Consider the following 23,788-nt stretch of genomic DNA (forward strand, 5'->3'; position numbering starts at 1 on the left):
TAAAACCTGCTGAAGGAATTTGGCCTTTGTGCCTCTACTGAGTAACAAGACTTCGTTTTCCTTTCTCTTATTGGATATTGCATTATATCAGGGTAAAATAGCGGGAGGGACAAACTAGAATCCCTCACGCACTTGACATACTGAATAAACCATCTGAAGAGCTATAGTTTATTAGCCATATTTGTCTGCATGAGGAATTGCAGAGTTTGAATAGAACAGCATCTTCTGCTCATTGCTAAAGTGTCATTAACAGACCGCTTTCTCTTTCTTAAACAAGAGTATTTTCTCCTGTTATTTGGTGGGTCCTCTGCCAAATGTCATATGTATCTAATTTTCATTTTTTTATTTTCTCTTTCTCATAATGAAATTCTTGTGTAGCATAAAGATATACTATAAAAAGATAAAATATACTACATATAATGTTGTGGGTCTGTTTCATATTGTTTTTATGAATGGTCATGCCAACAATTTGGATAACCGATGTGTAACTGACAATGTAATTCAATACTTATAGGTTCTCTAAGAGCGCCCCCCACCTCATCTGGAGCATCTGCATCAACATCTGGAACATTAATCCCTTCTGGACAACCTGCCTGTAGCCAGCTTGGACAAGGAGATGTACGAAATGGGATACCTGCTTCTACAGTTCCCTTGCAAAGGTATTTAAGAAAAGACTACTCAGGACTTGAACCTGGTATTTGTGGGACAGGAACACAGAAAATATGGCATTGCATTTTGCTACATTTTTGCCCGTAAGTTCTAGATTTGCCTATATACAGTGCTTGTGGAGATTCCCTATCCCTTGAAAGATGATGGGGAAATTGGAAGCAAGCATTTTCTGCAGGAACTCTTGTGCAACAATCACTGATGAGATAAAAGTTTGGTACTCTCACTCTTGACATTTAAGAAGTTCTGGATGATCCAAAGAGCATCTGAGGCACTCGAGGGAGAGATTGCATTTATAATGAATAGTGGTGCTGCTAGTATAAACACGAATTGGAATTATTCATGCCATACTCATTGGTTTTATAGTCTAGTGTTTTATTGGGTTTTTTTATATAGTGTTTCGTATTTTTAAGAATGTGCAACGTTAGCTGTATGATAGAAGCTGCAAAAAGCACTCCCTAAATCAATACATAAAATTTCCCCTTTATGTGAAGCTGCTAAAGAATAAACTTAAAATGTGAATGGGCATATCCTCTGATTGAGAAAGGATTCTAATAGTCTTAAATTACACCTAGGCCAGGGGTAGGCAACCTTGGCTCTTTTATGACTTGTGGACTTCAACTCTCAGAATTCCTGAGCCATCATGGGGGAACTATGGTCCCCCTCATGACTCGTGGACTTCAACTCCCAGAATTCCTGAGCCAGCATGGCTTAACTTGGAAACCTCTCCCTTTCCCCTCAGCATGGCTGGCTCTGGAATTCTGGGAGTTGAAGTCCACGAGTCATAAAAGCCAAGGTTGCCTACCCCTGGCCTAGGCCCTTAATAAATTGGCCCTTTAAAATATGCTTCTTTATACTTGTGCATATTTTAGCTTAAGTTCCTCCTGGAAAAAAATGGCTATGATCTCTGGCAGCTTTTTTTCCGTCTAGTGTGCATATACTTAAAACTAAATCCCTTTGAGTTTAGTGAGGCCTATGCTCACTTAAGCACGTATGAGACGATGGATCTCCGCTTTTCATGTTTCTTGGTCTTATTTTCCCCATCTTCTTAGATGTTTTCATTACTTCCTCATTTAATTTTCTCATCCTTCCCATGATCCTTTTCCATCTGTTATAGCCAGATTCTGTTCCTCACGATGCATGATAATTCAAGTGCAGACGTGTGCTGTGGTCTAGAAGTGGAATTTATTATTCTCTTGAGTGGAGATTATGACTCTGCACCCAGCTGCCGTTCAGGGCTCTTTAGATTAAAAGGAACAGCTTGGCTTTTTTTTTTTTGCCATCCCCTTAGACCAGGGGTAGGCAACCTTGGCTGTTTTATGACTCGTGGACTTCAACTCCCAGAATTCCTGAGCCGGCATGGCTCAGCTTGGAAACCTCTCCCTTTCCCCTCAGCATGGCTGGCTCTGGAATTCTGGGAGTTGAAGTCCACGAATCATAAAATTAAAACCGAATGAGAAACTATGAGGAGGTATTGAAGAAATGAAATCCATTTTTTTCATTTGAAATATTATTTGGGAGGAATATTATTCATTCTCACAGATCTGCCATTTTACTGAAATCTATTAGGTTCTTTTCTGAGTTGTGAGCCTGTCAGTTCAAAGTCTGTATATATAGGTGTTTTTTGTTTTTTTAATTGCAAGCCACCCAGAATCATTTTGGATTTGAGTGGTCTTTAAATATAAATAATAATAATAATAATAATGTGCACTATTTGAATCTGGCATGGTTGTCTTCATTGCGTCTGTCAGAACCCAGAGCTTTCTGATCCCAAGAAAAGGTGTGGCTTTTTTAAGGAACTGCCAATAGGTACTCTAAGTCAGGGCTTTTCAACCTTTTCACCCATTGTACCACTTTTAGGATATGGCAACATCCAAGTACCACCAAAAGGATGACCCCTCCCAAAAGGAAAAAAGTGATAAAGTACAGGTAGTCCTGGACTTACAACAGTTTGCTTAGTGACTGTTCGAAGTTACAATGGCACTGAAAAAAGTGCCCCGCCCCAAGCCACAGCTGAGCAAGACACCTGCCTGCCCACCCGGCCGCGCTCTTCCTCCTGTCCGAGGTTTTCATTGTTGTGAGCATTTCTGTTGAGGATTGGCAGCGGGGGTGGGGTGGTTTTTGGTTTTTATTCCCCCGTCTGCTGGGTGGTTGCAGCAGGTTTTGGTCACTTCACATGACCCTGGGACACTGTGACCGTCATAAATATGAATCAGTTGCCAAGCATCTGAATGTAAATCACAAGACCCTGGAGATGCTGCAACATTCCAGCTGATCGGCGCTTCTTCTGGGCTCAGCAGAAGCACCAGGATCAGCACTGAGCTCCAGCTGGAGCCTGGCGCTGATCCTGGCGCTTCCACTGAGCCCTGACAGCCCCGAAGAAGCGCTGATCAGCTGGAAAGGGGCACTGATCCTGGCGCTTTCGCTGAGCCCTGACAGCCCTTCAGCTCCAGCCGTCTCTCGCTCAGGCTTGTGCGGTGCTGCCACCGGTTCAGCTCATTCCCCCCCCCCACTACTTTTCTAAGATGGTCGCGTACCACCTGCCAGGTGCCAATGTACCACAGGTGGTACCCGTACCACTGGTTGAAAAGCCCTGCTCTAAGTGTGCCCCTACCAAACCTATTTGTACATACGAAAGGTGTGCAGTACAGTACATGGATCTATGTATTGCGCAACTTTTATATGTACAAATATAATTGACATTGTCTGAAAAGACAGATTATTTCCTTCTAGTTAAGTTCTCTCTGAAAGCCATTTCCTGAAATCTAGATCCAAATTTAAAACACTTTAGATCAGCAGCCCCCAACATTTCAACCTTGGTGGCCCAGCCCGGCATGTGTGCAAGTGGTAGGCGCAAGTACACACGCACAACTCCATTGGTGCACGCGCCCTCCACTCACACAAATGGAGCTTTGCATGTGAGCGGAGGGCACTTGCACTCACTTGTGGAGCTTCGCTCACACTAGCAGCAAGCACTTGCCCTTGTGTGTAAAGCTCCATTCGCGTGACTAAAGCTTTGCACGTGAGCGCCCTCCACTCGTGCAAGTAGAGCTTTGTGCACAAGTGCAAGTGTCCTCCACTTAAGTGCTCTCCGCTTGCATGAGTGGAGCTTTGCGCACAAGCGCAAGGATCCATGGCTTGCGCAAGTGGAGCTTCCCACACACACTTGCCTATCACTCCTGCAGCCCGGTTTGAAACAGTCCGTGACCCCGTAGTGGGCCGTGACCTGGGGTTGGGGATCCCTGCCTTAAATGTAAGCACTTTAAAAGTCATTTCTATAATGGCCCCTTGTGCTTTATCTTATCCATTGTCCATACATAATATTGTCAGAAAGTGACAAAGTATAAAATTATTCAAACCTCCGGTGGTGTGATCACTTTCTGAACTGAAAAAGAGTTTTAGGTCCACCACAATCCAAGAATTGCAAGTATTTGTCTCTTTCCAGGGCTAAGTATAAGCAATAATGTAGTGCCAGAGGTGGCACTTAGAGCCCTCTCTGTGGGTACTCACGCCATTGCCCCAGACCAGGGTTAAGCAACCAAGGCTCTTTTATGACTCATGGACTTCAACTCCCAGAATTCCTGAGCCAGCCACGCTGAGGGGAAAGGGAGAGGTTTCTAGGCTGAGCCATGCTGGTTCAGGAATTCTGGGAGTTGAAGTCCACGAGTCATAAAAGAGCCAAGGTTGCCTGCCCCAGACCCACCTCCCCCGCCCGTGGCCCCCTCCTCACCAGCAGTCGCCCCCGAGCACAGCCGGCGCGGAGCAACGCAGCCAAGGACATGGCAGCCGAGCAGCAGGGACAAGACTCTGCCCTTGTGCCCCGTCGCGTGCAGATGATGCTGCGGGGCTTGGGTGGAGGGCATGGCCGCCATGGCGCTGCTGGGCCACCTGGGCAATCTGTGGCGGGCCGTGGAGGCAGTGAGTGGCCCTGCGGGCAGGCGGGAGCGGAACAGGAATGGAGCGGGGACAGGCGGGGCTGGGTTTTGGGCACTCGGTTTCTAAAAGGTTCGCCATCACTGATGTAGACTAAGTGATCTCTATTCATAAATTAGACATCTAATTAATGTCTTCATTCTCTTCCCTCCAGAACCTCTGCTTCTCAACAGTTCGTGGCGGGCACAGCACCTCCTTCTATGGCTCACCCTCCCGCTTTCCAGCAATACGGACTGCCTCCAACTAGCACCCAACAGCTGGCCAATCAGATGGCAGAAATGCAGATAGGCAGGGGATCATCCTCTATTCCATCCCCAGCTGGACTGAACTATGGTGAGAAATGTAACATTGGCCTGTGGCAGGTGGTCTGGTTTGGGAATTTCTTCAGGAAAAATGATCCTCCTAAACATACACATTTGTTGTTGTTAATTGCAAAGTTATGTCCGACCCATCGCGACCCCCTGGACAACGTTCCTCCAGGCCTTCCTATCCTCTACCATCTTCTGGAGTCCATTTAAGCTCACGCCTACTGCTTCAGTGACTCCATCCAGCCACCTCATTCTCTGTCGTCCCCTTCTTCTTCTATTGCCCTCAATCTTTCCCAGCATTAGGCTCTTCTCCAGTGAGTCCTTCCTTCTCATTAGGTGGCCAAAGTATTTGAGTTTCAGCTTCAGGAAAACATACATATACTCAGTGGCTTTTCATATTATAAATACCATGAAGAGACAAGTATCCTGCAATATTACAATATTACAAATCACTGAACAGCTAAGGAGTGATTGGCATTGGGGAGAGATGCCAAGACTACAATTTGGAAAATCAAATCAACATCCCAGAAGGCCATCACCAACCACGTTCCTGTGGTTGCCAAGAAAATGACATGGGCAAGGCTTGAATTCAGCCAGATTTGACCTTGATTTGAACTAGACATTGTCTGCTGGTTTTCTAGATTACAATAAAATTACATTTTTAAAGCCATTCAAGGCACCTTCCATCTTAAATGGAAGCAGACATTTCTGCTAATATACTATGATGTATCTGTAGCGCAAACCTGAGCATTTTATGTCCAGCTCTGGCCCTTTGACTATCCCTGTCTGGCCCAGAAGAGCAGCAGCAGACCTCCATAAGGGTCCCAGTTTCTCATGTGGCCCCCTGTGAAAATTAATTGCTCGCCCCTGCTCTAGAGTTTAAAATCCCATCCGCGCCAGTGTATATGGTATGTGCGCACACACCAATTTTTAAGGTGCTCTCCTTCCCTCCGATCCTTGAGCCTGGAAAGGTTGGAGACCTCTGGCCTATTTGAATAGATCTGGACTTTATTGGCATTATTGCCATCCTTGATTTTCACTCCAGTTCAACTTTAGGGGCTGTTCCCTAGTGCAAACGCTTCTTTTATATTAAAGCTTGGGTAATTGAGGTAAATCAGTAGGGATTCATCTGTACTACATTATCTTTGTTATCAAATGAAAATACATCTATGTGTGTAATGAAAGTAACTCTAGCACAGGAAATCAGTCAAGTCATTTGTTAAGGAACATCACAAAATTCAGTCATCAATATATGTTAACCAAGGAAATGGAACTAGTTATTAAATTTTGTTTGATGTATCTCCTCCTCAGGTCCTCCAACATCAGTTATGCCTGCCTCAGGAAGTTTTATTGCCCCTGGATCTGGGCAATATGTGTCACATTCAGGCCAAGGTCCACCACCTCCTAATGTTTCTCATGGATTGCCTCCTACCACCTTGCCTCAGGGATCGGGTCCCTCGGCCCTGCATACTTCCTCTCAACCCCCATTTGCTCCCCCACCTTCAACTGCTGGGGTTGGAGTATCCAGTTATCCTCCCGCTACGGGGATTTCAAGGCCTCCCACAATGCAGGGTGCATTGTTGCCTGGACCACCAATGACTGGGCTGCTGACTTCCCAGCCAAATCATGTGACCTCACCACCACCTCAGCCACTTATGACAGGACCGCTTCCTAGGCCACCAGTAACAGGACTGCAGGGACCGCCTCCTGTCCATCCTTCACAACCAGGATACACGCTGCAGCAAAATGGTACGCTGTAAAAAAAATGACCTGTGCATTGGTCCCTACTTTACATCTAAGGAAAGGTCAATGGACTGTATCCAAACACTAGTGAGACAGGCTTATATTCATGTGGATGGGTGAGCTTCTCCCTATACCAGTGGTGGCGAACCTATGGCACGCGTGCCAGAGGCGGCACTCAGAGCCCTCTCTGTGGGCACGCGCGCCATGCCCCGGAGATGGCAACCGTCCCTCTTCAACCAGCCGCCCGCTAACTCGTCGAGGTCCCACGTGGCCGGATGCATCCCAGCAAGGCTGGTTTCCCTCCCCCCCTGCCCCATCCCTCCTGGCCTTGCATGCTCTCCTTTTCCCGGGCACGACCCACTGCATCGCCTCCTCAGCTGTCAGCCATATGTCCAGCTCAGAGGTGGCTTCTCTGAACTTCTGGTGGCGGGCTGCGGAGCCCCAGAGTGCGCCAGTCGAGGGGCCGGCAGGCTGTGGCTGCTGACGGACACTGTTGGCCCCCATGTGCTCACTGGCCTCTGTGTGCGGGGGCTGGTGGTATCAGGCAGCAGCAGCAGCCCCAGCCCCTGCCTCGCCTTGCCCTACGACAATGGCACCCCCGCCTTGCCTCGCCTCACCCTGCAGGACGAGCCTCCTGCCCACTGCCCCACCTGCCAGAGACCCCTTGGATCTCCCCGAACCCTGCCCGGCCCCCACAGGCATCCCCATGAGCAATATCGAGGTGACCACGCCTATTTTGGCCACACCCACCCAGTCTGCCATGACCACCACAGCCATGCCCATTCAGTGGGCCACGTCCACCTGGCACCCGGTGATAAATAAGTGGGTTTTGGGTTGCAGTTTTGGCACTCGGTCTTTTACAGGTTCGCCATCACTGCCCTATACTTTTTCTCCTGCAGCGTTTGATTCAGAGGCTCCTCTTAACCCTGTGAATTGGATGTGAACTGATGGATGGGGTGGTGTTTGTTAGAATCTTAGTATTTGATTTGAGTTGTATGATAGATACTGGTATCTGGGGGTTTTTTTTCCTCTAAGCTGCTGAATAATAATGTCATATCATAAAATATCCATTTATTCATTATCTAAATCTAAGAAAAACAATTCCCAGTGTAGTATTTCTACTTTCTCTAGATCTTTCAGTAGCATTTTTTCATATGACTTTTTTCCTCTGCCAATTTTGAAAACTATATATAAAAAAAAATGGCATTTCGATCACTAATGTTTTTTCCTACATTAAGATACGATAGATGTTTCCATATATAAATTAATTTGCTTCCGAGCATAATGAACAGTGAATTAGTGGTTATTTTCATAGCTGCTAATTGCTGCCCTTGCAATATTTTTTTAACAATTGAGAACCATACTTTAAAAAAAAAAAAAAGTTCAAATCTTATGTGTGTTAAATGTAATTAATCCCAGATGTGAAACTTCTAAAACAGGAACGTAATACCTTTCAACAAAAAGCACAGTGGGATGAATCCTAAGAAAGGGAGTCTTATTTGTCATCTCATTAAAATTAATAGGTTAAACTTAATGCTGTTTGCTTGCTGAAATATGTGAAGCTCTGATAATATATAGTGATAAATATGAAAAAGTTCAGAAAATCCGGATAGAAGCAAATATTCTAACAAAAGAACTTTTTCAGTATTTTCTGCTGCTTTATTCTTTAGAATGTGTGGGAGATTCTCTATGCCGCTTTTCTGATCCAGTCTGAAATTCCAATTTTACAAAGCTTTTCTGTGGAAATATTATCAAGCTGTATTAAGGTAATTAACATACTGGAGGGATTTTTAAATTTCAGAGACGATCCTGAAAAGCATTATTCAATTAGGGTTTATTTTAGGATTCTAAGTAAAATTGTCCGCATTGAAGCTTTGAGTGGTATAATCAGAATCTGAGTTTAGTCAAAGCAGTTGAGAGGTTAATATTAATCTGGACCCTTCAAATTCTGCTATGCGTTCAAATAAAGGTATATTGTGTATATTTATCGTGGTTTTTATTATCGCCTGTTCACCGCCCTGAGTCCCGTAAGGGAGATAAGGCGGTATATAAATTCAATAAATAAATAAAAATAAATAAATAAATCTCTGTATCTTTTTTTTTTCCAGGTTCTTTTGGGCAAAATAGGGGAACTCAACCAATGTATGGTGCAGCTTTCCCCGGACCAGCAAATTATGGAAGTCAGCCTGCAGCACCACCACCACCACCTCTGCCCAAAAGACTTGACCCAGACTCTATTCCTAGCCCAGTAAGTGAGGCAGATCACGTTTAGGATTTAACATCCTTTTGTAGAAAGGGATGTGGGAGGGAGAACAAGACTCTTGGTTCCTCTGCGTTTGCTTAATTCATAGTCATTTTCTACAGCCAAAGGGCATTTTTTGCGCATTACTTTTTGCATCCCTCTTGGCGTCCTAACTGCTTCCAGAGCTGGGCTTCTAAAGAAATACTATATTGATTAGATTATCACAAATTAGCCTACAGCCTTTCCTGTGGTCCTACCAGAGCTGAAAAAGGGTTATAGGAACTAGTGTGAACGCTCGTGTTTAATCCATGTTTGTTTACATGAATAATCTTGATAGCTTAGACCAGGGGTAGGCAACCGTGGCTCTTTTATGACTGGTGGACTTCAACTCCCAGAATTCCTGAGCCAGCCATGTTGAGGGGAAAGGGAGAGGTTTCCATGCTGAGCCATGCTGGCCCAGGAATTCTGGGAGTTGAAGTCCATGAGTTATGAAGGGGCTGTAGTTCCCCCATGCTGGCTCAGGAATTCTGGAAGTTGAAGTCCACAAGTCATGAAGGGGCCAAAGTTTCCCTCATGCTAGCTCAGGAATTCTGGGAGTTGAAGTCCACAAGTCATAAAAGAGCCAAGGTTGCCTACCCCTGGCTTAGACCCAGGGGGAGGCAACCTTGGTTCTTTTATGACTCGTGGACTTCAACTCCCAGAATTCCTGAGCCGGCATGTCTCAGCATGGAAACCTCTCCCTTTCTCCTCAGCGTGGCTGGCTCAGGAATTCTGGGAGTTGAAGTCCACGAGTCATAAAAGAGCCAAGGTTGCCTACCCCTGGCTTAGACTGATTCTTTGAATCTGTGGAAAGCATATTTGAAAGAGGGGCCAGTAATCAGACTAGGCATGTGATTGGCTGTTTCACAGTTACTAAAGTGAGGCATACTGACATTAATCTGCTTTTTAGGGGGGCCCTGGCTAGCATGCAGCATGTTGTAAACCTACAGTGCTGTGGGCTGGATTCTAAGAATCTGTGACCAGATTCAGAGGACCCAAATCCTTCATATCACTACAAGCTTATCTCTCCAGAACAATGAATGTTACGATGCTATTCTGGGTTTTGTTACTATCCAGTGGTAGTTGCAGTGGCTCTCCCCAGTGTACCTGAAAATGCCTTTTCAGTTGCAATGCCAACTTAGCTGGTGAAAAGAAGTACAGCCTTCTACATTTTAAGGCCAACAAGAAAGTGGTTAGCAGCTCTGCTTCCTTTTCTGCTTTTCCTCTAAAGCAGGGCTTTTCAACCTTTTCACCCATTTTACCACTTTTAGGATATGGCAACATCCGAGTACCACCAGTCGCCTAGCAAGGTGTCAAAAACTTGATGACCCAAAAAAAAAAAAAAAGTGATAAAGTACAGGTAGTCCTCGACTTACAACAGTTCGCTTAGTGACTGTTCGAAGTTACAATGGCACTGAAAAAAGTGCCCCCCCAAGCCACAGCCGAGGAAAACACCTGCCTGCCCGCTCGGTGGGGCTCTTCCTCCTGTCCGAGGTTTCCATTGTTGTGAGCATTTCTGTTGAGGATTGGCAGCGGGAGTGGGGTGGGGGGTGTTTGGTTTTTATTCCCTCAATCTGCTGGGTGGTTGCAGCAGGTTTTGGTCACGTCACATGACCCTGGGACACTGTGACTGTCATAAATATGAATCAGTTGCCAAGCATCTGAATGTAAATCACAAGACCCTGGAGAGGCTGCAACATTCCAGCTGATCGGCGCTTCTTCTGGGCTCAGCAGAAGCACCAAGATCAGCGCTGAGCTCCAGCTGGAGCCTGGCGCTGATCCTGGCGCTTCCACCGAGCCCTGACAGTCCCGAAGAAGCACTGATTCTGGCACTTCCTCTGAGCCCTGATAGCCCTGGAGCTCCAGCCATCTCTCGCTCAGGCTTGTGCGGTGCTGCCACCGGTTCAACTCATTCCCCTCCCCCGCTACCACCTTTCTAGGATGGTCACGTACCACCTGCCAGGTGCCAATGTACCACAGGTGGTACCCGTACCACTGGTTGAAAAGCCCTGCTCTAAAGGACTTGAGCGCATACCTCAGTCTGTAATTCTCCTGAAAACACTTAAGCACGAGCATTGCTAACTCCCTCTTAATGTACTTTCCCGGAAGAGCAAGATATGGAGATAAAAATGTGAAAACGTAACCCAAGTGTTATTCCCCTTCTTTGCATGAAGACTGTCCCGATGAATACATTTAACAGTGGTAGAAGTGAAGACAAAGACAGGATAACACTTGCTTGGTACTTTTTATTTTACTACTCTCTCTCTCTCTTCCCCTTTTTTTGTGGCAATTTTACTTCTTTTTTTTTTTCCTTTTAAACAAAACAAAAAAAAAGCAACTCAATGAGCTGCCACCTCAGCAGAAAGCCAGGCACAGAATAGATCCTGATGCAATTCCTAGCCCAGTAAGTGCGTTGTCTCTCTCTCTGTCTGCTCTTGTCTGCATGTCAGTGGCTGCCTATGTGTATCCGCAAAATAACTCCCCTTGTTAACCACCCTGGTGTTAGTCCCATCACCTCTCCTCTTCCTCTGTTTCTGCTCACATTTCGATAAACAGAATAAAACACCCACCCGTGTTGAAATCATCTGTACATCAAAAATGAAAGGGGCAATAAGAAGCTTGGCATTTAAAACCGCAAAAAGATAAGCCGGTTATATATTTTTCCTTCCAGCAAATAACCGCTGGAGAAATCATTACATACTTAGCGTATGCTTAGGATGAATGTTTAGGGATAAATTGGACATGTGATGCATTCAATATACCTGCTGTGGCATGAATTTTAACAGCTACCTTTTTAATTAATTCATTTTAATTAAGCAGCAGGTCAGTTCCTATCATTGTTTTCATGAGCACAAAGAATGTCACTTGCCTATTGCTCCTATATTGTTTTGTCTTGGGAACTTGGCTGAATTTGGTCACAACACATAAAATAGATTGGTGATGTTACCAACTTCGCTTAATTTTTTTACAGCTGGAACAAAACAAAAATAAGTCTTCCTTGGTGTGGTCACTTCAACTTTCTGTGCCGTCTCTTTATAAATGTGTTTCAGATTAAGGGAAACTGTCATTTTCACCATAAGAGATATTGTTCAAAATATTTGAAATCTATAGGGAAAGGAGGTTGAATCATTCCAGTTAAAAAAAGGTGAATACCATGCTAATATTTACAAGCAGTTGAATTGGATCATAAATCAAAAGGTTCCATTTCGATTGTTTTGGATAACATTATAAGTAATAGATTTAAGAATAGAATTAAGTAAAATATTGCATCACCAGTTTAACTTATCTTGCTCTCCGTTGAATGATTAGGAGTAAAATCAGTATCAGGTGGTACCAACTAATTATAATAATAATAGTAAAGTTGGAAGGGACCTTGGAGGTCATCAAGTCCAACCCCCTGCTCAGGCAGGTAACCCTATACCATTTCGGACAAATGGTTGTCCAGTCTCTTCTTAAAAACTTCCAGTGTTGGAGCATTCACCGCTTCTGGAGGCAGGTTGTTCCAGTAATTATTATCACTGCTCTTCTTAACCTAGAATAAAATTTTGGAATAGCTTTAGTGGAGCCGAATTTCAAGACAAGGAATAGTATTGGTGAAGCAGGATACCTGATAACCAAAAAGGTCGTTGTTTTGAAAAATCTGGCATAAGATTTTTCAGAAACACTTTTCAGAAGTATGCAACAAAAACATGGATTCTTTTTCAGGGATTGGATTGCTGCATCCAAAATACATAGAATCTATCTAGGTCTGTAGCAGGGAAGGAAGCAGATGGAAGAAAACTAGGATACAAATTAATTTTGAACTTGTCTTTTCTCTGACAACTAGTTTCTCTAGATGATTATTTTAGTTTCAAGGATCACTTCTTCTGGTTTAGGGTAGCCTAAGCATATCTCGGTGAGAGCCGATTTCTTTTCACATTTTTTTACATAATGTCTTTTTATTGATTATCATCCAACTTGAAACTCCTAAGGCAGTATATTTAAATACACAGAGAGAGTAAGAGCGAGAGAGAAAACACCTGATAAACAAAAATGCTATTGTAATGCTCCAGCATAAAATTCTCAGCTGTAACTTTGACTGTCCAGTTGCCAAAATAAAAAGGTGTAAACAATGACTTAATAAACTTTATAGACAACATATCTTGAAGTCGACATTGCAAAATATATAATTTATGAGCTACACCACTAATTTTGGACCGTTGATTTCAAACCTAGCAAAAGAAGCAGAAGGGTAAAATGGATATCCTCCTTTAGGGATTAAAAATGTGTTAAGTTATATTATCACAACCTTTGCTAAAACTTTCGTAGTGCTAACGTGTTGCTTCCCATTTTAGATTCAGGTCATTGAAGATGACAGGAATAACCATGGGTCAGAACCATTCATCACAGAAGCACGTGGGCAAGTCCCACCTCTTGTTACTACAAATTTCTTGGTGAAAGATCAAGGTAAAATAGCAATCACGAAGGCAAGGATAACTTAACTCGCCATCAAAAAAAGAAACTTGTATAGCTGTTTAGCATAAACACTTGGATTAAATTAGTTACGTTATACAGTGAAGAACTGCAGTTTTTCCGTTCAGAATTTCATTATGCATTCATATTGGGCTCTTCAGCCACGGAGTTTGCCATGCTGTATTTCCATACTAAATTTCTGAATACTGTTATATAAAATAATATACATACAGTAGCTACAAAAGAATAGAGGAGGTCAGATCTTAAGCCTGGAATTAATGATAAGCAGTTAAGTTGGTCCTATTCAGGTTTGGCTGCTAAGAATTCTATGATAGATAGATAGATAGATAGATAGATAGATAGATAGATAGATAGATAGATAGATAGATAGATAGATAGATAGATAGATAGATAGATAGATAGATAGATGATAGATAGATAGATAGATAGATAGATAGATAGATAGATAGATAGATAGATAGATAGATAGATATGCCCTTTAAAAACAAAACAATTAGAGACATCAAGTGGACCAATGACTAGATCGAAAAGCCGGGCGCAAAGCCGGCCGGTAACATAAAGAGAACTCCCATTAACTTGCTTTTATGCTCTGATGATGTCGGCAGTGCTGGCCGACGAAAGCTCAGCATTTATATTAAACAGCTTTTAGTTTGATATTATCCTGGTGTTTGAATTTATTTTTAGTGCAGATATAGAAGTAGATAGATAGATAGATAGATAGATAGATAGATAGATAGATAGATAGATAGATAGATAGATTGATTGATTGATTGATTGATTGATTGATTGATTGATTGATTGATTGATTGATTGATTGATTGATTGACGTTAATAAATCTATTGAAGAATATATAGGTAAAATTTTGATTTCTTCTTTTAAAGGTAATACAAGTCCCCGCTACATAAGATGTACTTCTTATAATATTCCCTGCACTTCAGATATGGCTAAACAATCTCAAGTTCCTCTTGCTGCAGTCATAAAACCGTTGGCTGCACTTCCCACAGAAGAGGTAAGATTGATAGCCTGAATCATCAGATAAAAGAGCAACATATTATTACAAGATAATGGACCCCGGGTGAAGAAAACCTTCCCTTGAGTTTTTTTTTATTTACTCAGTTTTTTTTATTTACTCCGTCCCAAGAGTTAACTTTGATGCTTTGCTCTACAGACAGAAGGAATTACATACTCTGGACGTGAATACTAAGAGGAGGATGCAGAAAACACGCTCTTTGATATCGTGTGTTGGAAAAGAAAGGGGAAATGTAAACAGTGCCAATATCCAGTATTTTTTTTTCTTTCCAGGCCCCTCCTTATCTGGTGGACCATGGGGAATCGGGTCCCATTCGGTGCAATAGGTGTAAGGCGTACATGTGCCCCTTCATGCAGTTCATTGAAGGAGGAAGACGATTCCAGTGCTGCTTCTGCAACTGTGTTACTGAGGGTAAGAGCTTCCTATCAAAAGGAACCTTGTAGAGGGTGAGGGCAGTCTGCTGCCAAGCAGGAATTCCACCTGGGGAATCATCATGGGAAAACTCAAGAACAGATTTATATTTAGCTGTACCCAGCCACGTGTTGCTCTGGCTCAGTCTGGTAAAAGCGTGTGTTGCTTTTACGTCCAACAGATGGTGCTGTTTTTCAAAAAAGCATGTTTTTACCTGTCACAGTGTGACATCTATATAATATAGGTATATAAAAACACACGCGTATTCGAATGCAACGTAGTGTCAAAATTTCAAAGCAGTCGGTGAAGAACTTTCGGAGATTTAAGATTTTGAACAAACGAACATTTACATTTTTATTTATATAGATGATGAAAGCTATACATCATCCTCTTGCGCTAAATATTGGGCAGTTGCTTACAATTGGGCTGAGGAATTTGCCTTTATTGAAATGAAACATGCAATATGCAGAAAATCTTATTTTTAAAAATGCGTATTCAGCTTTCTCTCAAAAAATGAGAAAACGATTACATTAAGCCTCTCCGCTATTAACATTTGTGCAAAAATTGTAATGCAAGAACGATAAATCCAAAATAAAAGGCAATATGTTTGTGTTTTTTGCTGGAAGACAATGCTATTTGGAAATTAAATTTTTATGGCATAGGACAGGGGTAGGGAATTTTGGCTCTTTTATGACTCCGTGGACTTTAACTCCCAGAATTCCTGAGCCAGCCATGCTGAGGGGAAACGGAGAGGTTTCCAAGCTGAGCCATGCTGGCTCGGGAATTCTGGGAGTTGAAGTCCACGAGTCATAAAAGAGCCAAGCTTGCCTACCCCGGGCATAGGAAAATTACTATTCATTACTGATTGGCTGCAGGGTCTATTAACATGTCTTAGAATGTAGGTAGCTAACTCACCCAGAAATCTAAAAATTGATCTGTAGCCATGATCTATGAATTGTAGCCACGAACTATGAAAACAAAACGTCCAAAATCCATAGGTGGGTAATATCTTTACAACAGGGGTGTCAAACTCAATTTCATTGAGGGCCACATCAGCATTGCAGTTACCCTCAGGGGGCCGGGTGGGTGTGGCCAGGGTGGGTGCGGCCTACTGGGTGAGCATGGCTGGAGTGGGTGTGGCCTACTGGGTGGGCATGGCCAGCTCTACATCGTTCGCGTCAAGGGTGCCTGTGGGGGCCTGGGCAGGAGTGGGACAGATCTGAGGGTCTCTGGCAGAAGGGGGTGGGACCAGGGCAAGTGCCAAGGCATGATCCACTGGAGGAGCCTCACTGTTCCTCTCAGGCCATGCGGGGGGGGGGGCTTGTGGAACTAAGACTGAATGCGTTTCAGCATAGATGGCCACCACAAAATTGTACATTGGCTCCCGGCTGGCCTGGGCCAGGGTCAGGGCCAAGGCAGCAGGGGCCGTTCCCTCACTGTTTCCAGGATGGCTTCGTGGGCCACATGAAACCACTTCGCGGGCCGTACCCGGCCCCCGGGCCTTGTGTTTGACATGTCTGCTTTACAAGGACCAACAAGTAGCTCCAAGAATTTTCCAGGTTTTCTGTAATGATGTCACAGAAAAGTACAGATAGGGGAAGGTGTTGATGCAGAAGTAAAGCAGATCCAGATGTTTCAGCTATAAAGCCTGGCAATTCAAAGGCAGCCTCAAGGGAGAGAAGGCAGATTTAGTACATTGTAAAATGGGATTGTTGCCAACTTACATGAAGCATTTATAAAGAGAAAAAAAATGGTTGTTTCCCTTGCTCCGAACACTGAAGAGCCATCTTCACAATTGAAACTCTCAGATTCCTGGCCTGACAGGTAGAAGAAATAAAATGTGCAGGTATTTTCACTCCTTTCTTTCTTTCTTTTTTTTCCAGTGCCATCTCATTACTTCCAGCATTTGGATCACACAGGCAGGCGGGTGGATTACTATGACAGACCTGAATTATCAATGGGCTCCTATGAATACCTAGCTACCGTTGACTACTGCAAGGTATCTCCGCTTGCATTTATTATTTATTTTATTTACACTGAGACCGGTAGGCTAAATAACAAATTTTTGAAGAAAGTCAGCCTTCAGTGCTTTACTTTTAAGTTTCAGATGTTTCAGATATAGCAGATATGTTTGTCCCTTTTAAAAGTTTGTGTCAGAGCACAAACAAGCAGGCAGGAATTATATAGATGTCTGTAACAAATTGGTATTGTCAGGATTTAGGGCCAAGGAACAAAATCTAGAGAAAATGATAGAATATTTAGCCGTGGATTAAGGTTAGTTCACTGGTTAAGGTGGACTCTGAACAATATAAGTATCTTCTTGTTGAACTTTGTAGACTGATTATTAAGCTATCATTTACTAATGAACTCTTTCTTTATTTCTGGATTGTGTCCAACATTCTTTTGGTATTTTCTCAACTTTGTCACGACTTCTCAATTGTCTTTCCGGTCTGCATTCAAGTTAAATGGGCAGAGAGACCATCCATCCTTAACATTCATTACAATATAAGTAATTGTCTTCAAGGATTTAGGAGGATATACAGTAGATCCCTTCAGAGAGGCTGATTTTAATCAAATTATCGTAAGCCTCAGGTTCCAGATACAAGAGAACTAGCTACAACATACAAGAAACACAAAAGGTTGCTCTGATGAATTTGGATTAGCCTTTATATTGGGGAGATGTACTTCTATAACATTAGATCTGCAGAATCTAGAGGCCCACACTTTAAATAAAAATTAAGGTTTGCCAGGATAAAATGCAGTGTTTCTCCACTTTGGTAACTCTAAGATGCGTGGACTTCAACTCCCAGAATTACCCTGGTCACTATATTGGGGAATTGTGACAGTTGGTCCACAATATGTTAAAGTTGCCCAAGTTGATAAACACTGATATAATGCTAATAGTACTGGAAAACTGTAAGAATTGTATTTGTATTTGTTTAAGTCTAGGCAGAAATATTGTTAAAGCTTGTTTCTTTCAAGGCATAGATGATGGGGAAATGACTCAGTAGTGTGCGATGAATAATTGTGCTCGTGTTCCTTTCTTGCAGAATAACAAGTATCCCAACCCTCCTGCTTTTATTTTCATGATTGATGTGTCGTACAACGCAGTGCGGAGCGGCTTGGTCAGACTGGTATGTGAAGAACTGAAGACCCTCCTGGATTACCTCCCCAGGTACCTGCTCACATAAGACAGTGGCCACAAGGGAGATCCTTTGAAATTAGATTAATGCCCAAGCGAAATTTTTACAATAAATGTTGATTATAATCAACCTATTTCAGTGCTTACTTATGGAATTACCTCAGTAAAACAGTTCAATCAGTCTTTCAATCAAGTAATCTGTAAAATGAGCTTACTTATGGAATTACCTTAGTAAAACAGTTCAATCAGTCTTTCAATCAAGTAATCTGTAAAATGAGCTTACTTATGGAATTACCTCAGTAAAACAGTTCAATCAGTCTTTCAATCAAGTAATCTGTAAAATGAGGGGACTTCCCAGCTGCATCCTCAAACTTGGAATTTGGTCAGTAGATATTAGGGTACAATCTTCTGTTCATGCTGCCTTACTTCTGCTTTTCAGTTTGATTTTGCAAGCCCGTTTTTTACTATCTTTAACACCTTTTTTTTTTAACAGAGAAGGAACTATGGAAGAATCAGCCATCCGCGTGGGTTTTGTCACCTACAACAAAGTTCTACACTTCTATAATGTCAAGAGCTCCCTGGCACAGCCACAAATGATGGTTGTTTCAGATATAGCAGATATGTTTGTCCCTTTGCTTGATGGCTTTCTTGTGAAAGTGAGTGAGTCTCGCACAGTTTTTACCAGGTAAGCAAAACTCAGCCTATACCGGGGTAGGCCACCTTGCCTCTTTTATGACTCGTGGACTTCGAACTCCCAGAATTCCTGAGCCAGCCATGCTGAGGGGAAAGGGAGAGGTTTCCAAGCTGAGCCATGCTGGCTCAGGAATTCTGGGAGTTGAAGTCCACGAGTCATTAAAGAGCCAAGGTTGCCTACACCTGGCCTATACCATGAACATTAACAAAGTGATGCAGGTAGTCCCCGATCTCAGAATTTCCATTGCTAAGCAAGTCAGTTGCTAAGTGAATCATACTCATTTTTATATCTTTTTGCCATGATTTTTAAGCAAATCACTGCATTTGTTAAGTGACCGTACAGGCTTTAAGCAAATTCAGCTTCCCTGATTGACTTTGCTTACCAGATGCTGGCTTGGGAAGGTTGCAGATGGTGATCATATGAAAGGACCTGCCTCAATTACATCTCCCAAGAAAGCAGAACTCTTGAAACAGGCATTGTCTCAAAAGGATTTTTTTTTATTGAGAGTTAGTGATGGCAAGAGAGCAAAGCAAGGTCTGAGAGAGGGTATCTTGCACAGAGTAGAACGAAGCAGATAATAATAGGCAGAAGCAAAAGAGAGAGAAAAGGAAGGATTAAAGGCAAATACATTTGAGGGGCTCTGACATTCCCCCCCCCCAATAGAAAGACAAATCCACCTGAAAAACAAAACAGGAAGGGGGAAAAAATAGGTGTTTTTTTTTTTTCCTCAGAAGTTCTAATTGGCTTGAAAGCATTGACGCTCATTGATAAAAAAAATAACTTGTTGAGGTTTCTATAGCCTTTGACTTTGATTTTCCTCATTTTGCAGCCTGTTGGATCAGATCCCAGAAATGTTTGCTGATACAAGAGAAACAGAAACAGTGTTTGCTCCCGTGATTCAGGCTGGCATGGAAGCTCTAAAGGTTAGTTTTTATGCTCCTCAGCGCCTTAATTTGACTTGATTTTTCTCAGTCCCTTCCCTTTTTTTTTTTTTGAGTATTCTGTAAACATCTCAAGACAACAGCAGTCTATATCAAGTGCTGAATCCAATTTATTATGTGCTAACTGAACCATATAAAACGTTATATCATTTTAGGTAATATTTATCAGGCAGAAAAAAATCTGTAACGTGAATGCAAAGGATCTTGAGCAATGTAGATGAGTTAAGCGCTTCAAATGTTGATATTTGGATTTTTTTAATTATTATTTTTTTGTAGCACGTTGGGAATAAGATCAGTAGGTTAAGTGCCGGTTGTAAAAGATGGATCACTTGAAAAGATGAAGAGCTACATTTACTTTTCATTCTTTTACATTTTAATATAAATGGTGGCACGGAGAAGGGGCTTATAAGACTCTTGAGGACAAAAGAGTCTCCAATGGTCATTTCAAGGACCTTTCCATGTTTGTTTACAGGCTGCCGACTGTGCTGGCAAGCTTTTCATATTTCACACATCGCTGCCTATCGCAGAGGCTCCAGGGAAGCTGAAGAACAGAGATGACAAGAAACTGATGAATACCGATAAAGAAAAGGTAAAAAGGATCGTATTCCAACAGAAGTAGGCTAAGGCAGGAAGTCTGGTTATGATTTCTTATGTCTCCTTAATTGCTTTGTGCCTCCCCCACCCCACCTCAACTCTTCCCACTGCTATGATCTGTCCCATCATCCCAACCTGATTGTTTATTATCACCTTTAGAAATCACTCATCTCCCTCACAGAGGGAATTTGGGTGGTGTACAAACAAATGAAAAAAAAACATAAAATCTGAATATAAAAAATTAAAATTGCAGGCAAGGATAGTTAAAATTGGATATTGGATAATTCAAAGGAGAGAGAGGGGGTCTTCAGATTGCTAACCAGCCCCACGGCTGCATGCTCCTCTATTGAGCCCAAGCGAGGTGGCAGAGCCAGGTCTTCAAATGTTTTTGAAAGGCCAAGAGAGTGGGGGGCCTCTTCATCTCAGAGTTGAGGGGGGGGGAGAATGTTCCAAAGAGAACCAATGTATGGCTGTGAAAGTTGGACCATAAGAAAGGTTGAGCCCAAAAGAATTGAGGCCTTTGAACTCTGGTGCTGGAGAAGACTCCTGCGAGCCCCCTGGACTGCAAGGCGATCAAACCGATCGGTCCTAGAGGAGATCAACCCTGACTGCTCTTTAGAAGGCCAGATCCTGAAGTTGAAACTCAGGATCTTTGGCCACCTAATGAGAAGGAAGGACTCACTGGAGGAGAGCCTAATGCTGGGAAAGATTGAGGGCAATAGAAGAAGGGGACAACAGAGAATGAGGTGGCTGGAGGGAGTCACTGAAGCAGTAGGCGTGAGCTTAAATGGACTCCAGAAGACGGTAGAGGACAGGACGGCCTGGAGGAACGTTGTCCATGGGGGTCGTGATGGGTCGGACACGACTTCACAACTAACAACAACAACAACCCCCACCATAACATGAAGAAAAATAAAATTTGCTCCTCCTCTGAATGAAATTCCTGAGACAGGAAAAGCTTAGAACTTTTTCATTCCTTCAGCTGTCATAGCCAAATTAAAGAAACCTAATCTGATGGCCAAATACAAATCATGGATTGAACGCCAAAGAAGTGAAATTATAATGTAAATATTCAGAAGACCAACTAAAGGCCTTCATTTTCAAAGCAAATACATGCATCCTTTTGATCTGCAGTCCTTTAAATATTAGGTTGAGATCTGCTCTCTGAAAGCTCATCCGGTTCCTTTTTTCAATCATGTTCTTTTTTATTGTGCTTTCTGCAAATAATCTAGTTGCCCAAGACTTGAGCTTAGTAAATCAGAATGACACAGTTTGAAACAGTATTTTATTCAGATTTCAGCACTGCATTTTTTTCTTAAAAGGGGATGCCAGGTAGGATTAAAATAACAATAAATTAGTAGTTTGATGGCATCTCCACTGTAACCCCCTCTTCCGCTTTTTTTGCCTAGAGATCGTTCTACCTAAATCTTTTCAGGAAAAAAATAAGAAATGCTAAGCTTTTGTTATTGGGAGATAATTGTGGCTTCCTTATCCATTAAAGAAACAAAAATTCTAGAACAAAGTACTCTTATTAGAAAAAATGAAATCTTTTTGCAAGGTTTTGTTAAGAAATTTCAAAAAATGAGATTGTTGATGCAAGTTGTAATTCGCAGATTATGTTATTATATTTAAATCTAATTCAACCAGCTATATGGTAACGTTGAAATGTAAGACTCTTCTTTATTTATTTATTTTGTATACCACCTTTATTTTTGCACATAACTCAATTCAAATGTATCTAACACACCTTCCTCCTCCTATTTTCCCCACAACAATAACAATCCTGTGAGGTGGATTGAGTTGAGAGAGAGGGACTGGCCCAAAGTCACGCAGCCAGCTTTCCATGCCTAAGGCGAGACTAGAACTCAAGTCTCCTGCTTTCTACCCTAGTGCCTTAAGCAGTAGACAAGGGGTAGGCAACCGTGGCTCTTTTATGACTCGTGAACTTCAACTCCCAGAATTCCTGAGCCAGCCATGCTGAGGGGAAAGGGAGAGGTTTCCATGCTGAGCCATGCTGGCTCAGGAATTCTGGGAGTTGAAGTCCATGAGTTATGAAGGGGCCATAGTTCCCCCATGCTGGCTGAGGAATTCTGGAAGTTGAAGTCCACAAGTCATGAAGGGGCCAAAGTTTCCCTCATGCTAGCTCAGGAATTCTGGGAGTTGAAGTCCACGAGTCATAAAAGAGCCAAGGTTGCCTACCCCTGGCCTAGACGAAACTGCCTCTCATAGACAGGAAATAATATACTACCTAATTGGTTTTACTTTTATTTTTGGTGGCATGTTTAGGACAAAGGACATATAGAGATAATTCTGAGCTGGGATTTTTGGCATGGTTCAATATATTTATCCTGTTTCCTGCCTTCTCTGCTTATTCGTTTTCTCTGCTTTAGACTCTGTTTCAACCTCAAACCAATTTCTACAACAACCTAGCCAAGGATTGTGTGGCCCAAGGGTGCTGCGTGGATCTTTTCCTTTTCCCAAATCAGTATTTGGATGTAGCTACCTTGGGGGTCGTTCCGTATCAGACTGGTGGCTCCATTTATAAATACACATATTTTCAGGTATGGTTTGTCTTGGCTTTAACACCTGTTCATTTATATTACTTTATAGCTGCTGTTATAGTCTCAAAGGTGAGAGCACAAGTAATAAAACTATTTCAGGAGCCAGTTTTACTAGCAGTAGCTCAGGTTAGTTCAACCGGAGTCAATATACACTTTAAAAAGTAAACAGCAATGAAGCTGATTATTTTTCACCGCATAATTTTGAATTCAGATGGATTTCTGTTGATTTAGGTGGTTTAAGGCACCTTGCGGTGAACAAAATAAAAGTTCTGGACTTGTAGACTGTGGTATATACTGCAGATTATTCTTTTTTTAAAGCAACAGCAACGTGTTCTCTGAATCTCTAAGTGATTTAGAGTTTAGATCCTGCATAAACTGGAAGTACACGGCAATGGTCTTATTTGGCATGCTGTTCAGCCTCTGTTAGAAATCACCTGTGCATCCACCATGTGAAGCATGTTGACTGTGTATTTTAGGTGGAAACAGATCAGGAACGCTTCTTGAATGATTTACGTAGAGATGTTCAAAAAGAAGTTGGATTTGATGCGGTGATGAGAGTGCGTACTAGCACAGGTGAGCACATATCTATATATCTATTGTTGTTGTTGTTAGTTGCGAAGTTGTGTCCGACCCATCGCGACCCCATGGACAACGTTCCTCCAGGCCTTCCTGTCCTCTACCATCTTCTGGAGTCCATTGAAGCTCACGCCTGCTGCTTCAGTGGCTCCATCCAGCCACCTCATTCTCTGTCGTCCCCTTCTTCTATTGCCCTCCATCTTTCCCAGCATTAGGCTCTTCTCCAGGGAGTCCTTCCTTCTCATTAGGTGGCCAAAGTACTTGAGTTTCAAGAATCCAGATGCACAAGGGGTATTAAAACCTAACAGGTCCAGCATTTGTCTGCTAAATGCTGAGGAATGATCATATTAAATGCCAAACTAAAGTCAACAAACAGCATTCGCACATGAGCATTTCTTTCCTTCAAGTCTGCCAAGCTCAGTTGGAGGAAATAG

The 23,788-nt window shown here is 42.6% G+C and overlaps 1 protein-coding gene across 1 annotated transcript in view; it reads left to right on the forward strand.

Moving 5' to 3' along the window:
* Window positions 1–514: 514 nt before the first annotated feature.
* SEC24C (SEC24 homolog C, COPII coat complex component) overlaps window positions 515–23,788 on the forward strand; it is a gene marked incomplete at its 5' end in the record, with an annotated part of 33,131 nt that continues 9,857 nt past the window's right edge. The window contains 14 exons of the mRNA XM_015828196.1: window positions 515–659; window positions 4,754–4,932; window positions 6,219–6,656; window positions 8,759–8,898; window positions 13,266–13,377; window positions 14,287–14,414; window positions 14,708–14,846; window positions 16,730–16,845; window positions 17,897–18,021; window positions 18,482–18,673; window positions 19,512–19,605; window positions 20,096–20,212; window positions 22,608–22,778; window positions 23,255–23,351. Of these exons, the coding sequence (XP_015683682.1) occupies window positions 515–659; window positions 4,754–4,932; window positions 6,219–6,656; window positions 8,759–8,898; window positions 13,266–13,377; window positions 14,287–14,414; window positions 14,708–14,846; window positions 16,730–16,845; window positions 17,897–18,021; window positions 18,482–18,673; window positions 19,512–19,605; window positions 20,096–20,212; window positions 22,608–22,778; window positions 23,255–23,351 (2,193 nt within the window). The remainder of the gene's footprint in view (window positions 660–4,753; window positions 4,933–6,218; window positions 6,657–8,758; window positions 8,899–13,265; window positions 13,378–14,286; window positions 14,415–14,707; window positions 14,847–16,729; window positions 16,846–17,896; window positions 18,022–18,481; window positions 18,674–19,511; window positions 19,606–20,095; window positions 20,213–22,607; window positions 22,779–23,254; window positions 23,352–23,788) is intronic.

This window comes from Protobothrops mucrosquamatus, unplaced genomic scaffold (assembly GCF_001527695.2).
Source record: "Protobothrops mucrosquamatus isolate PMUCROS unplaced genomic scaffold, P.Mucros_1.0 scaffold4317, whole genome shotgun sequence".
Lineage (NCBI taxonomy): Eukaryota > Metazoa > Chordata > Lepidosauria > Squamata > Viperidae > Protobothrops > Protobothrops mucrosquamatus.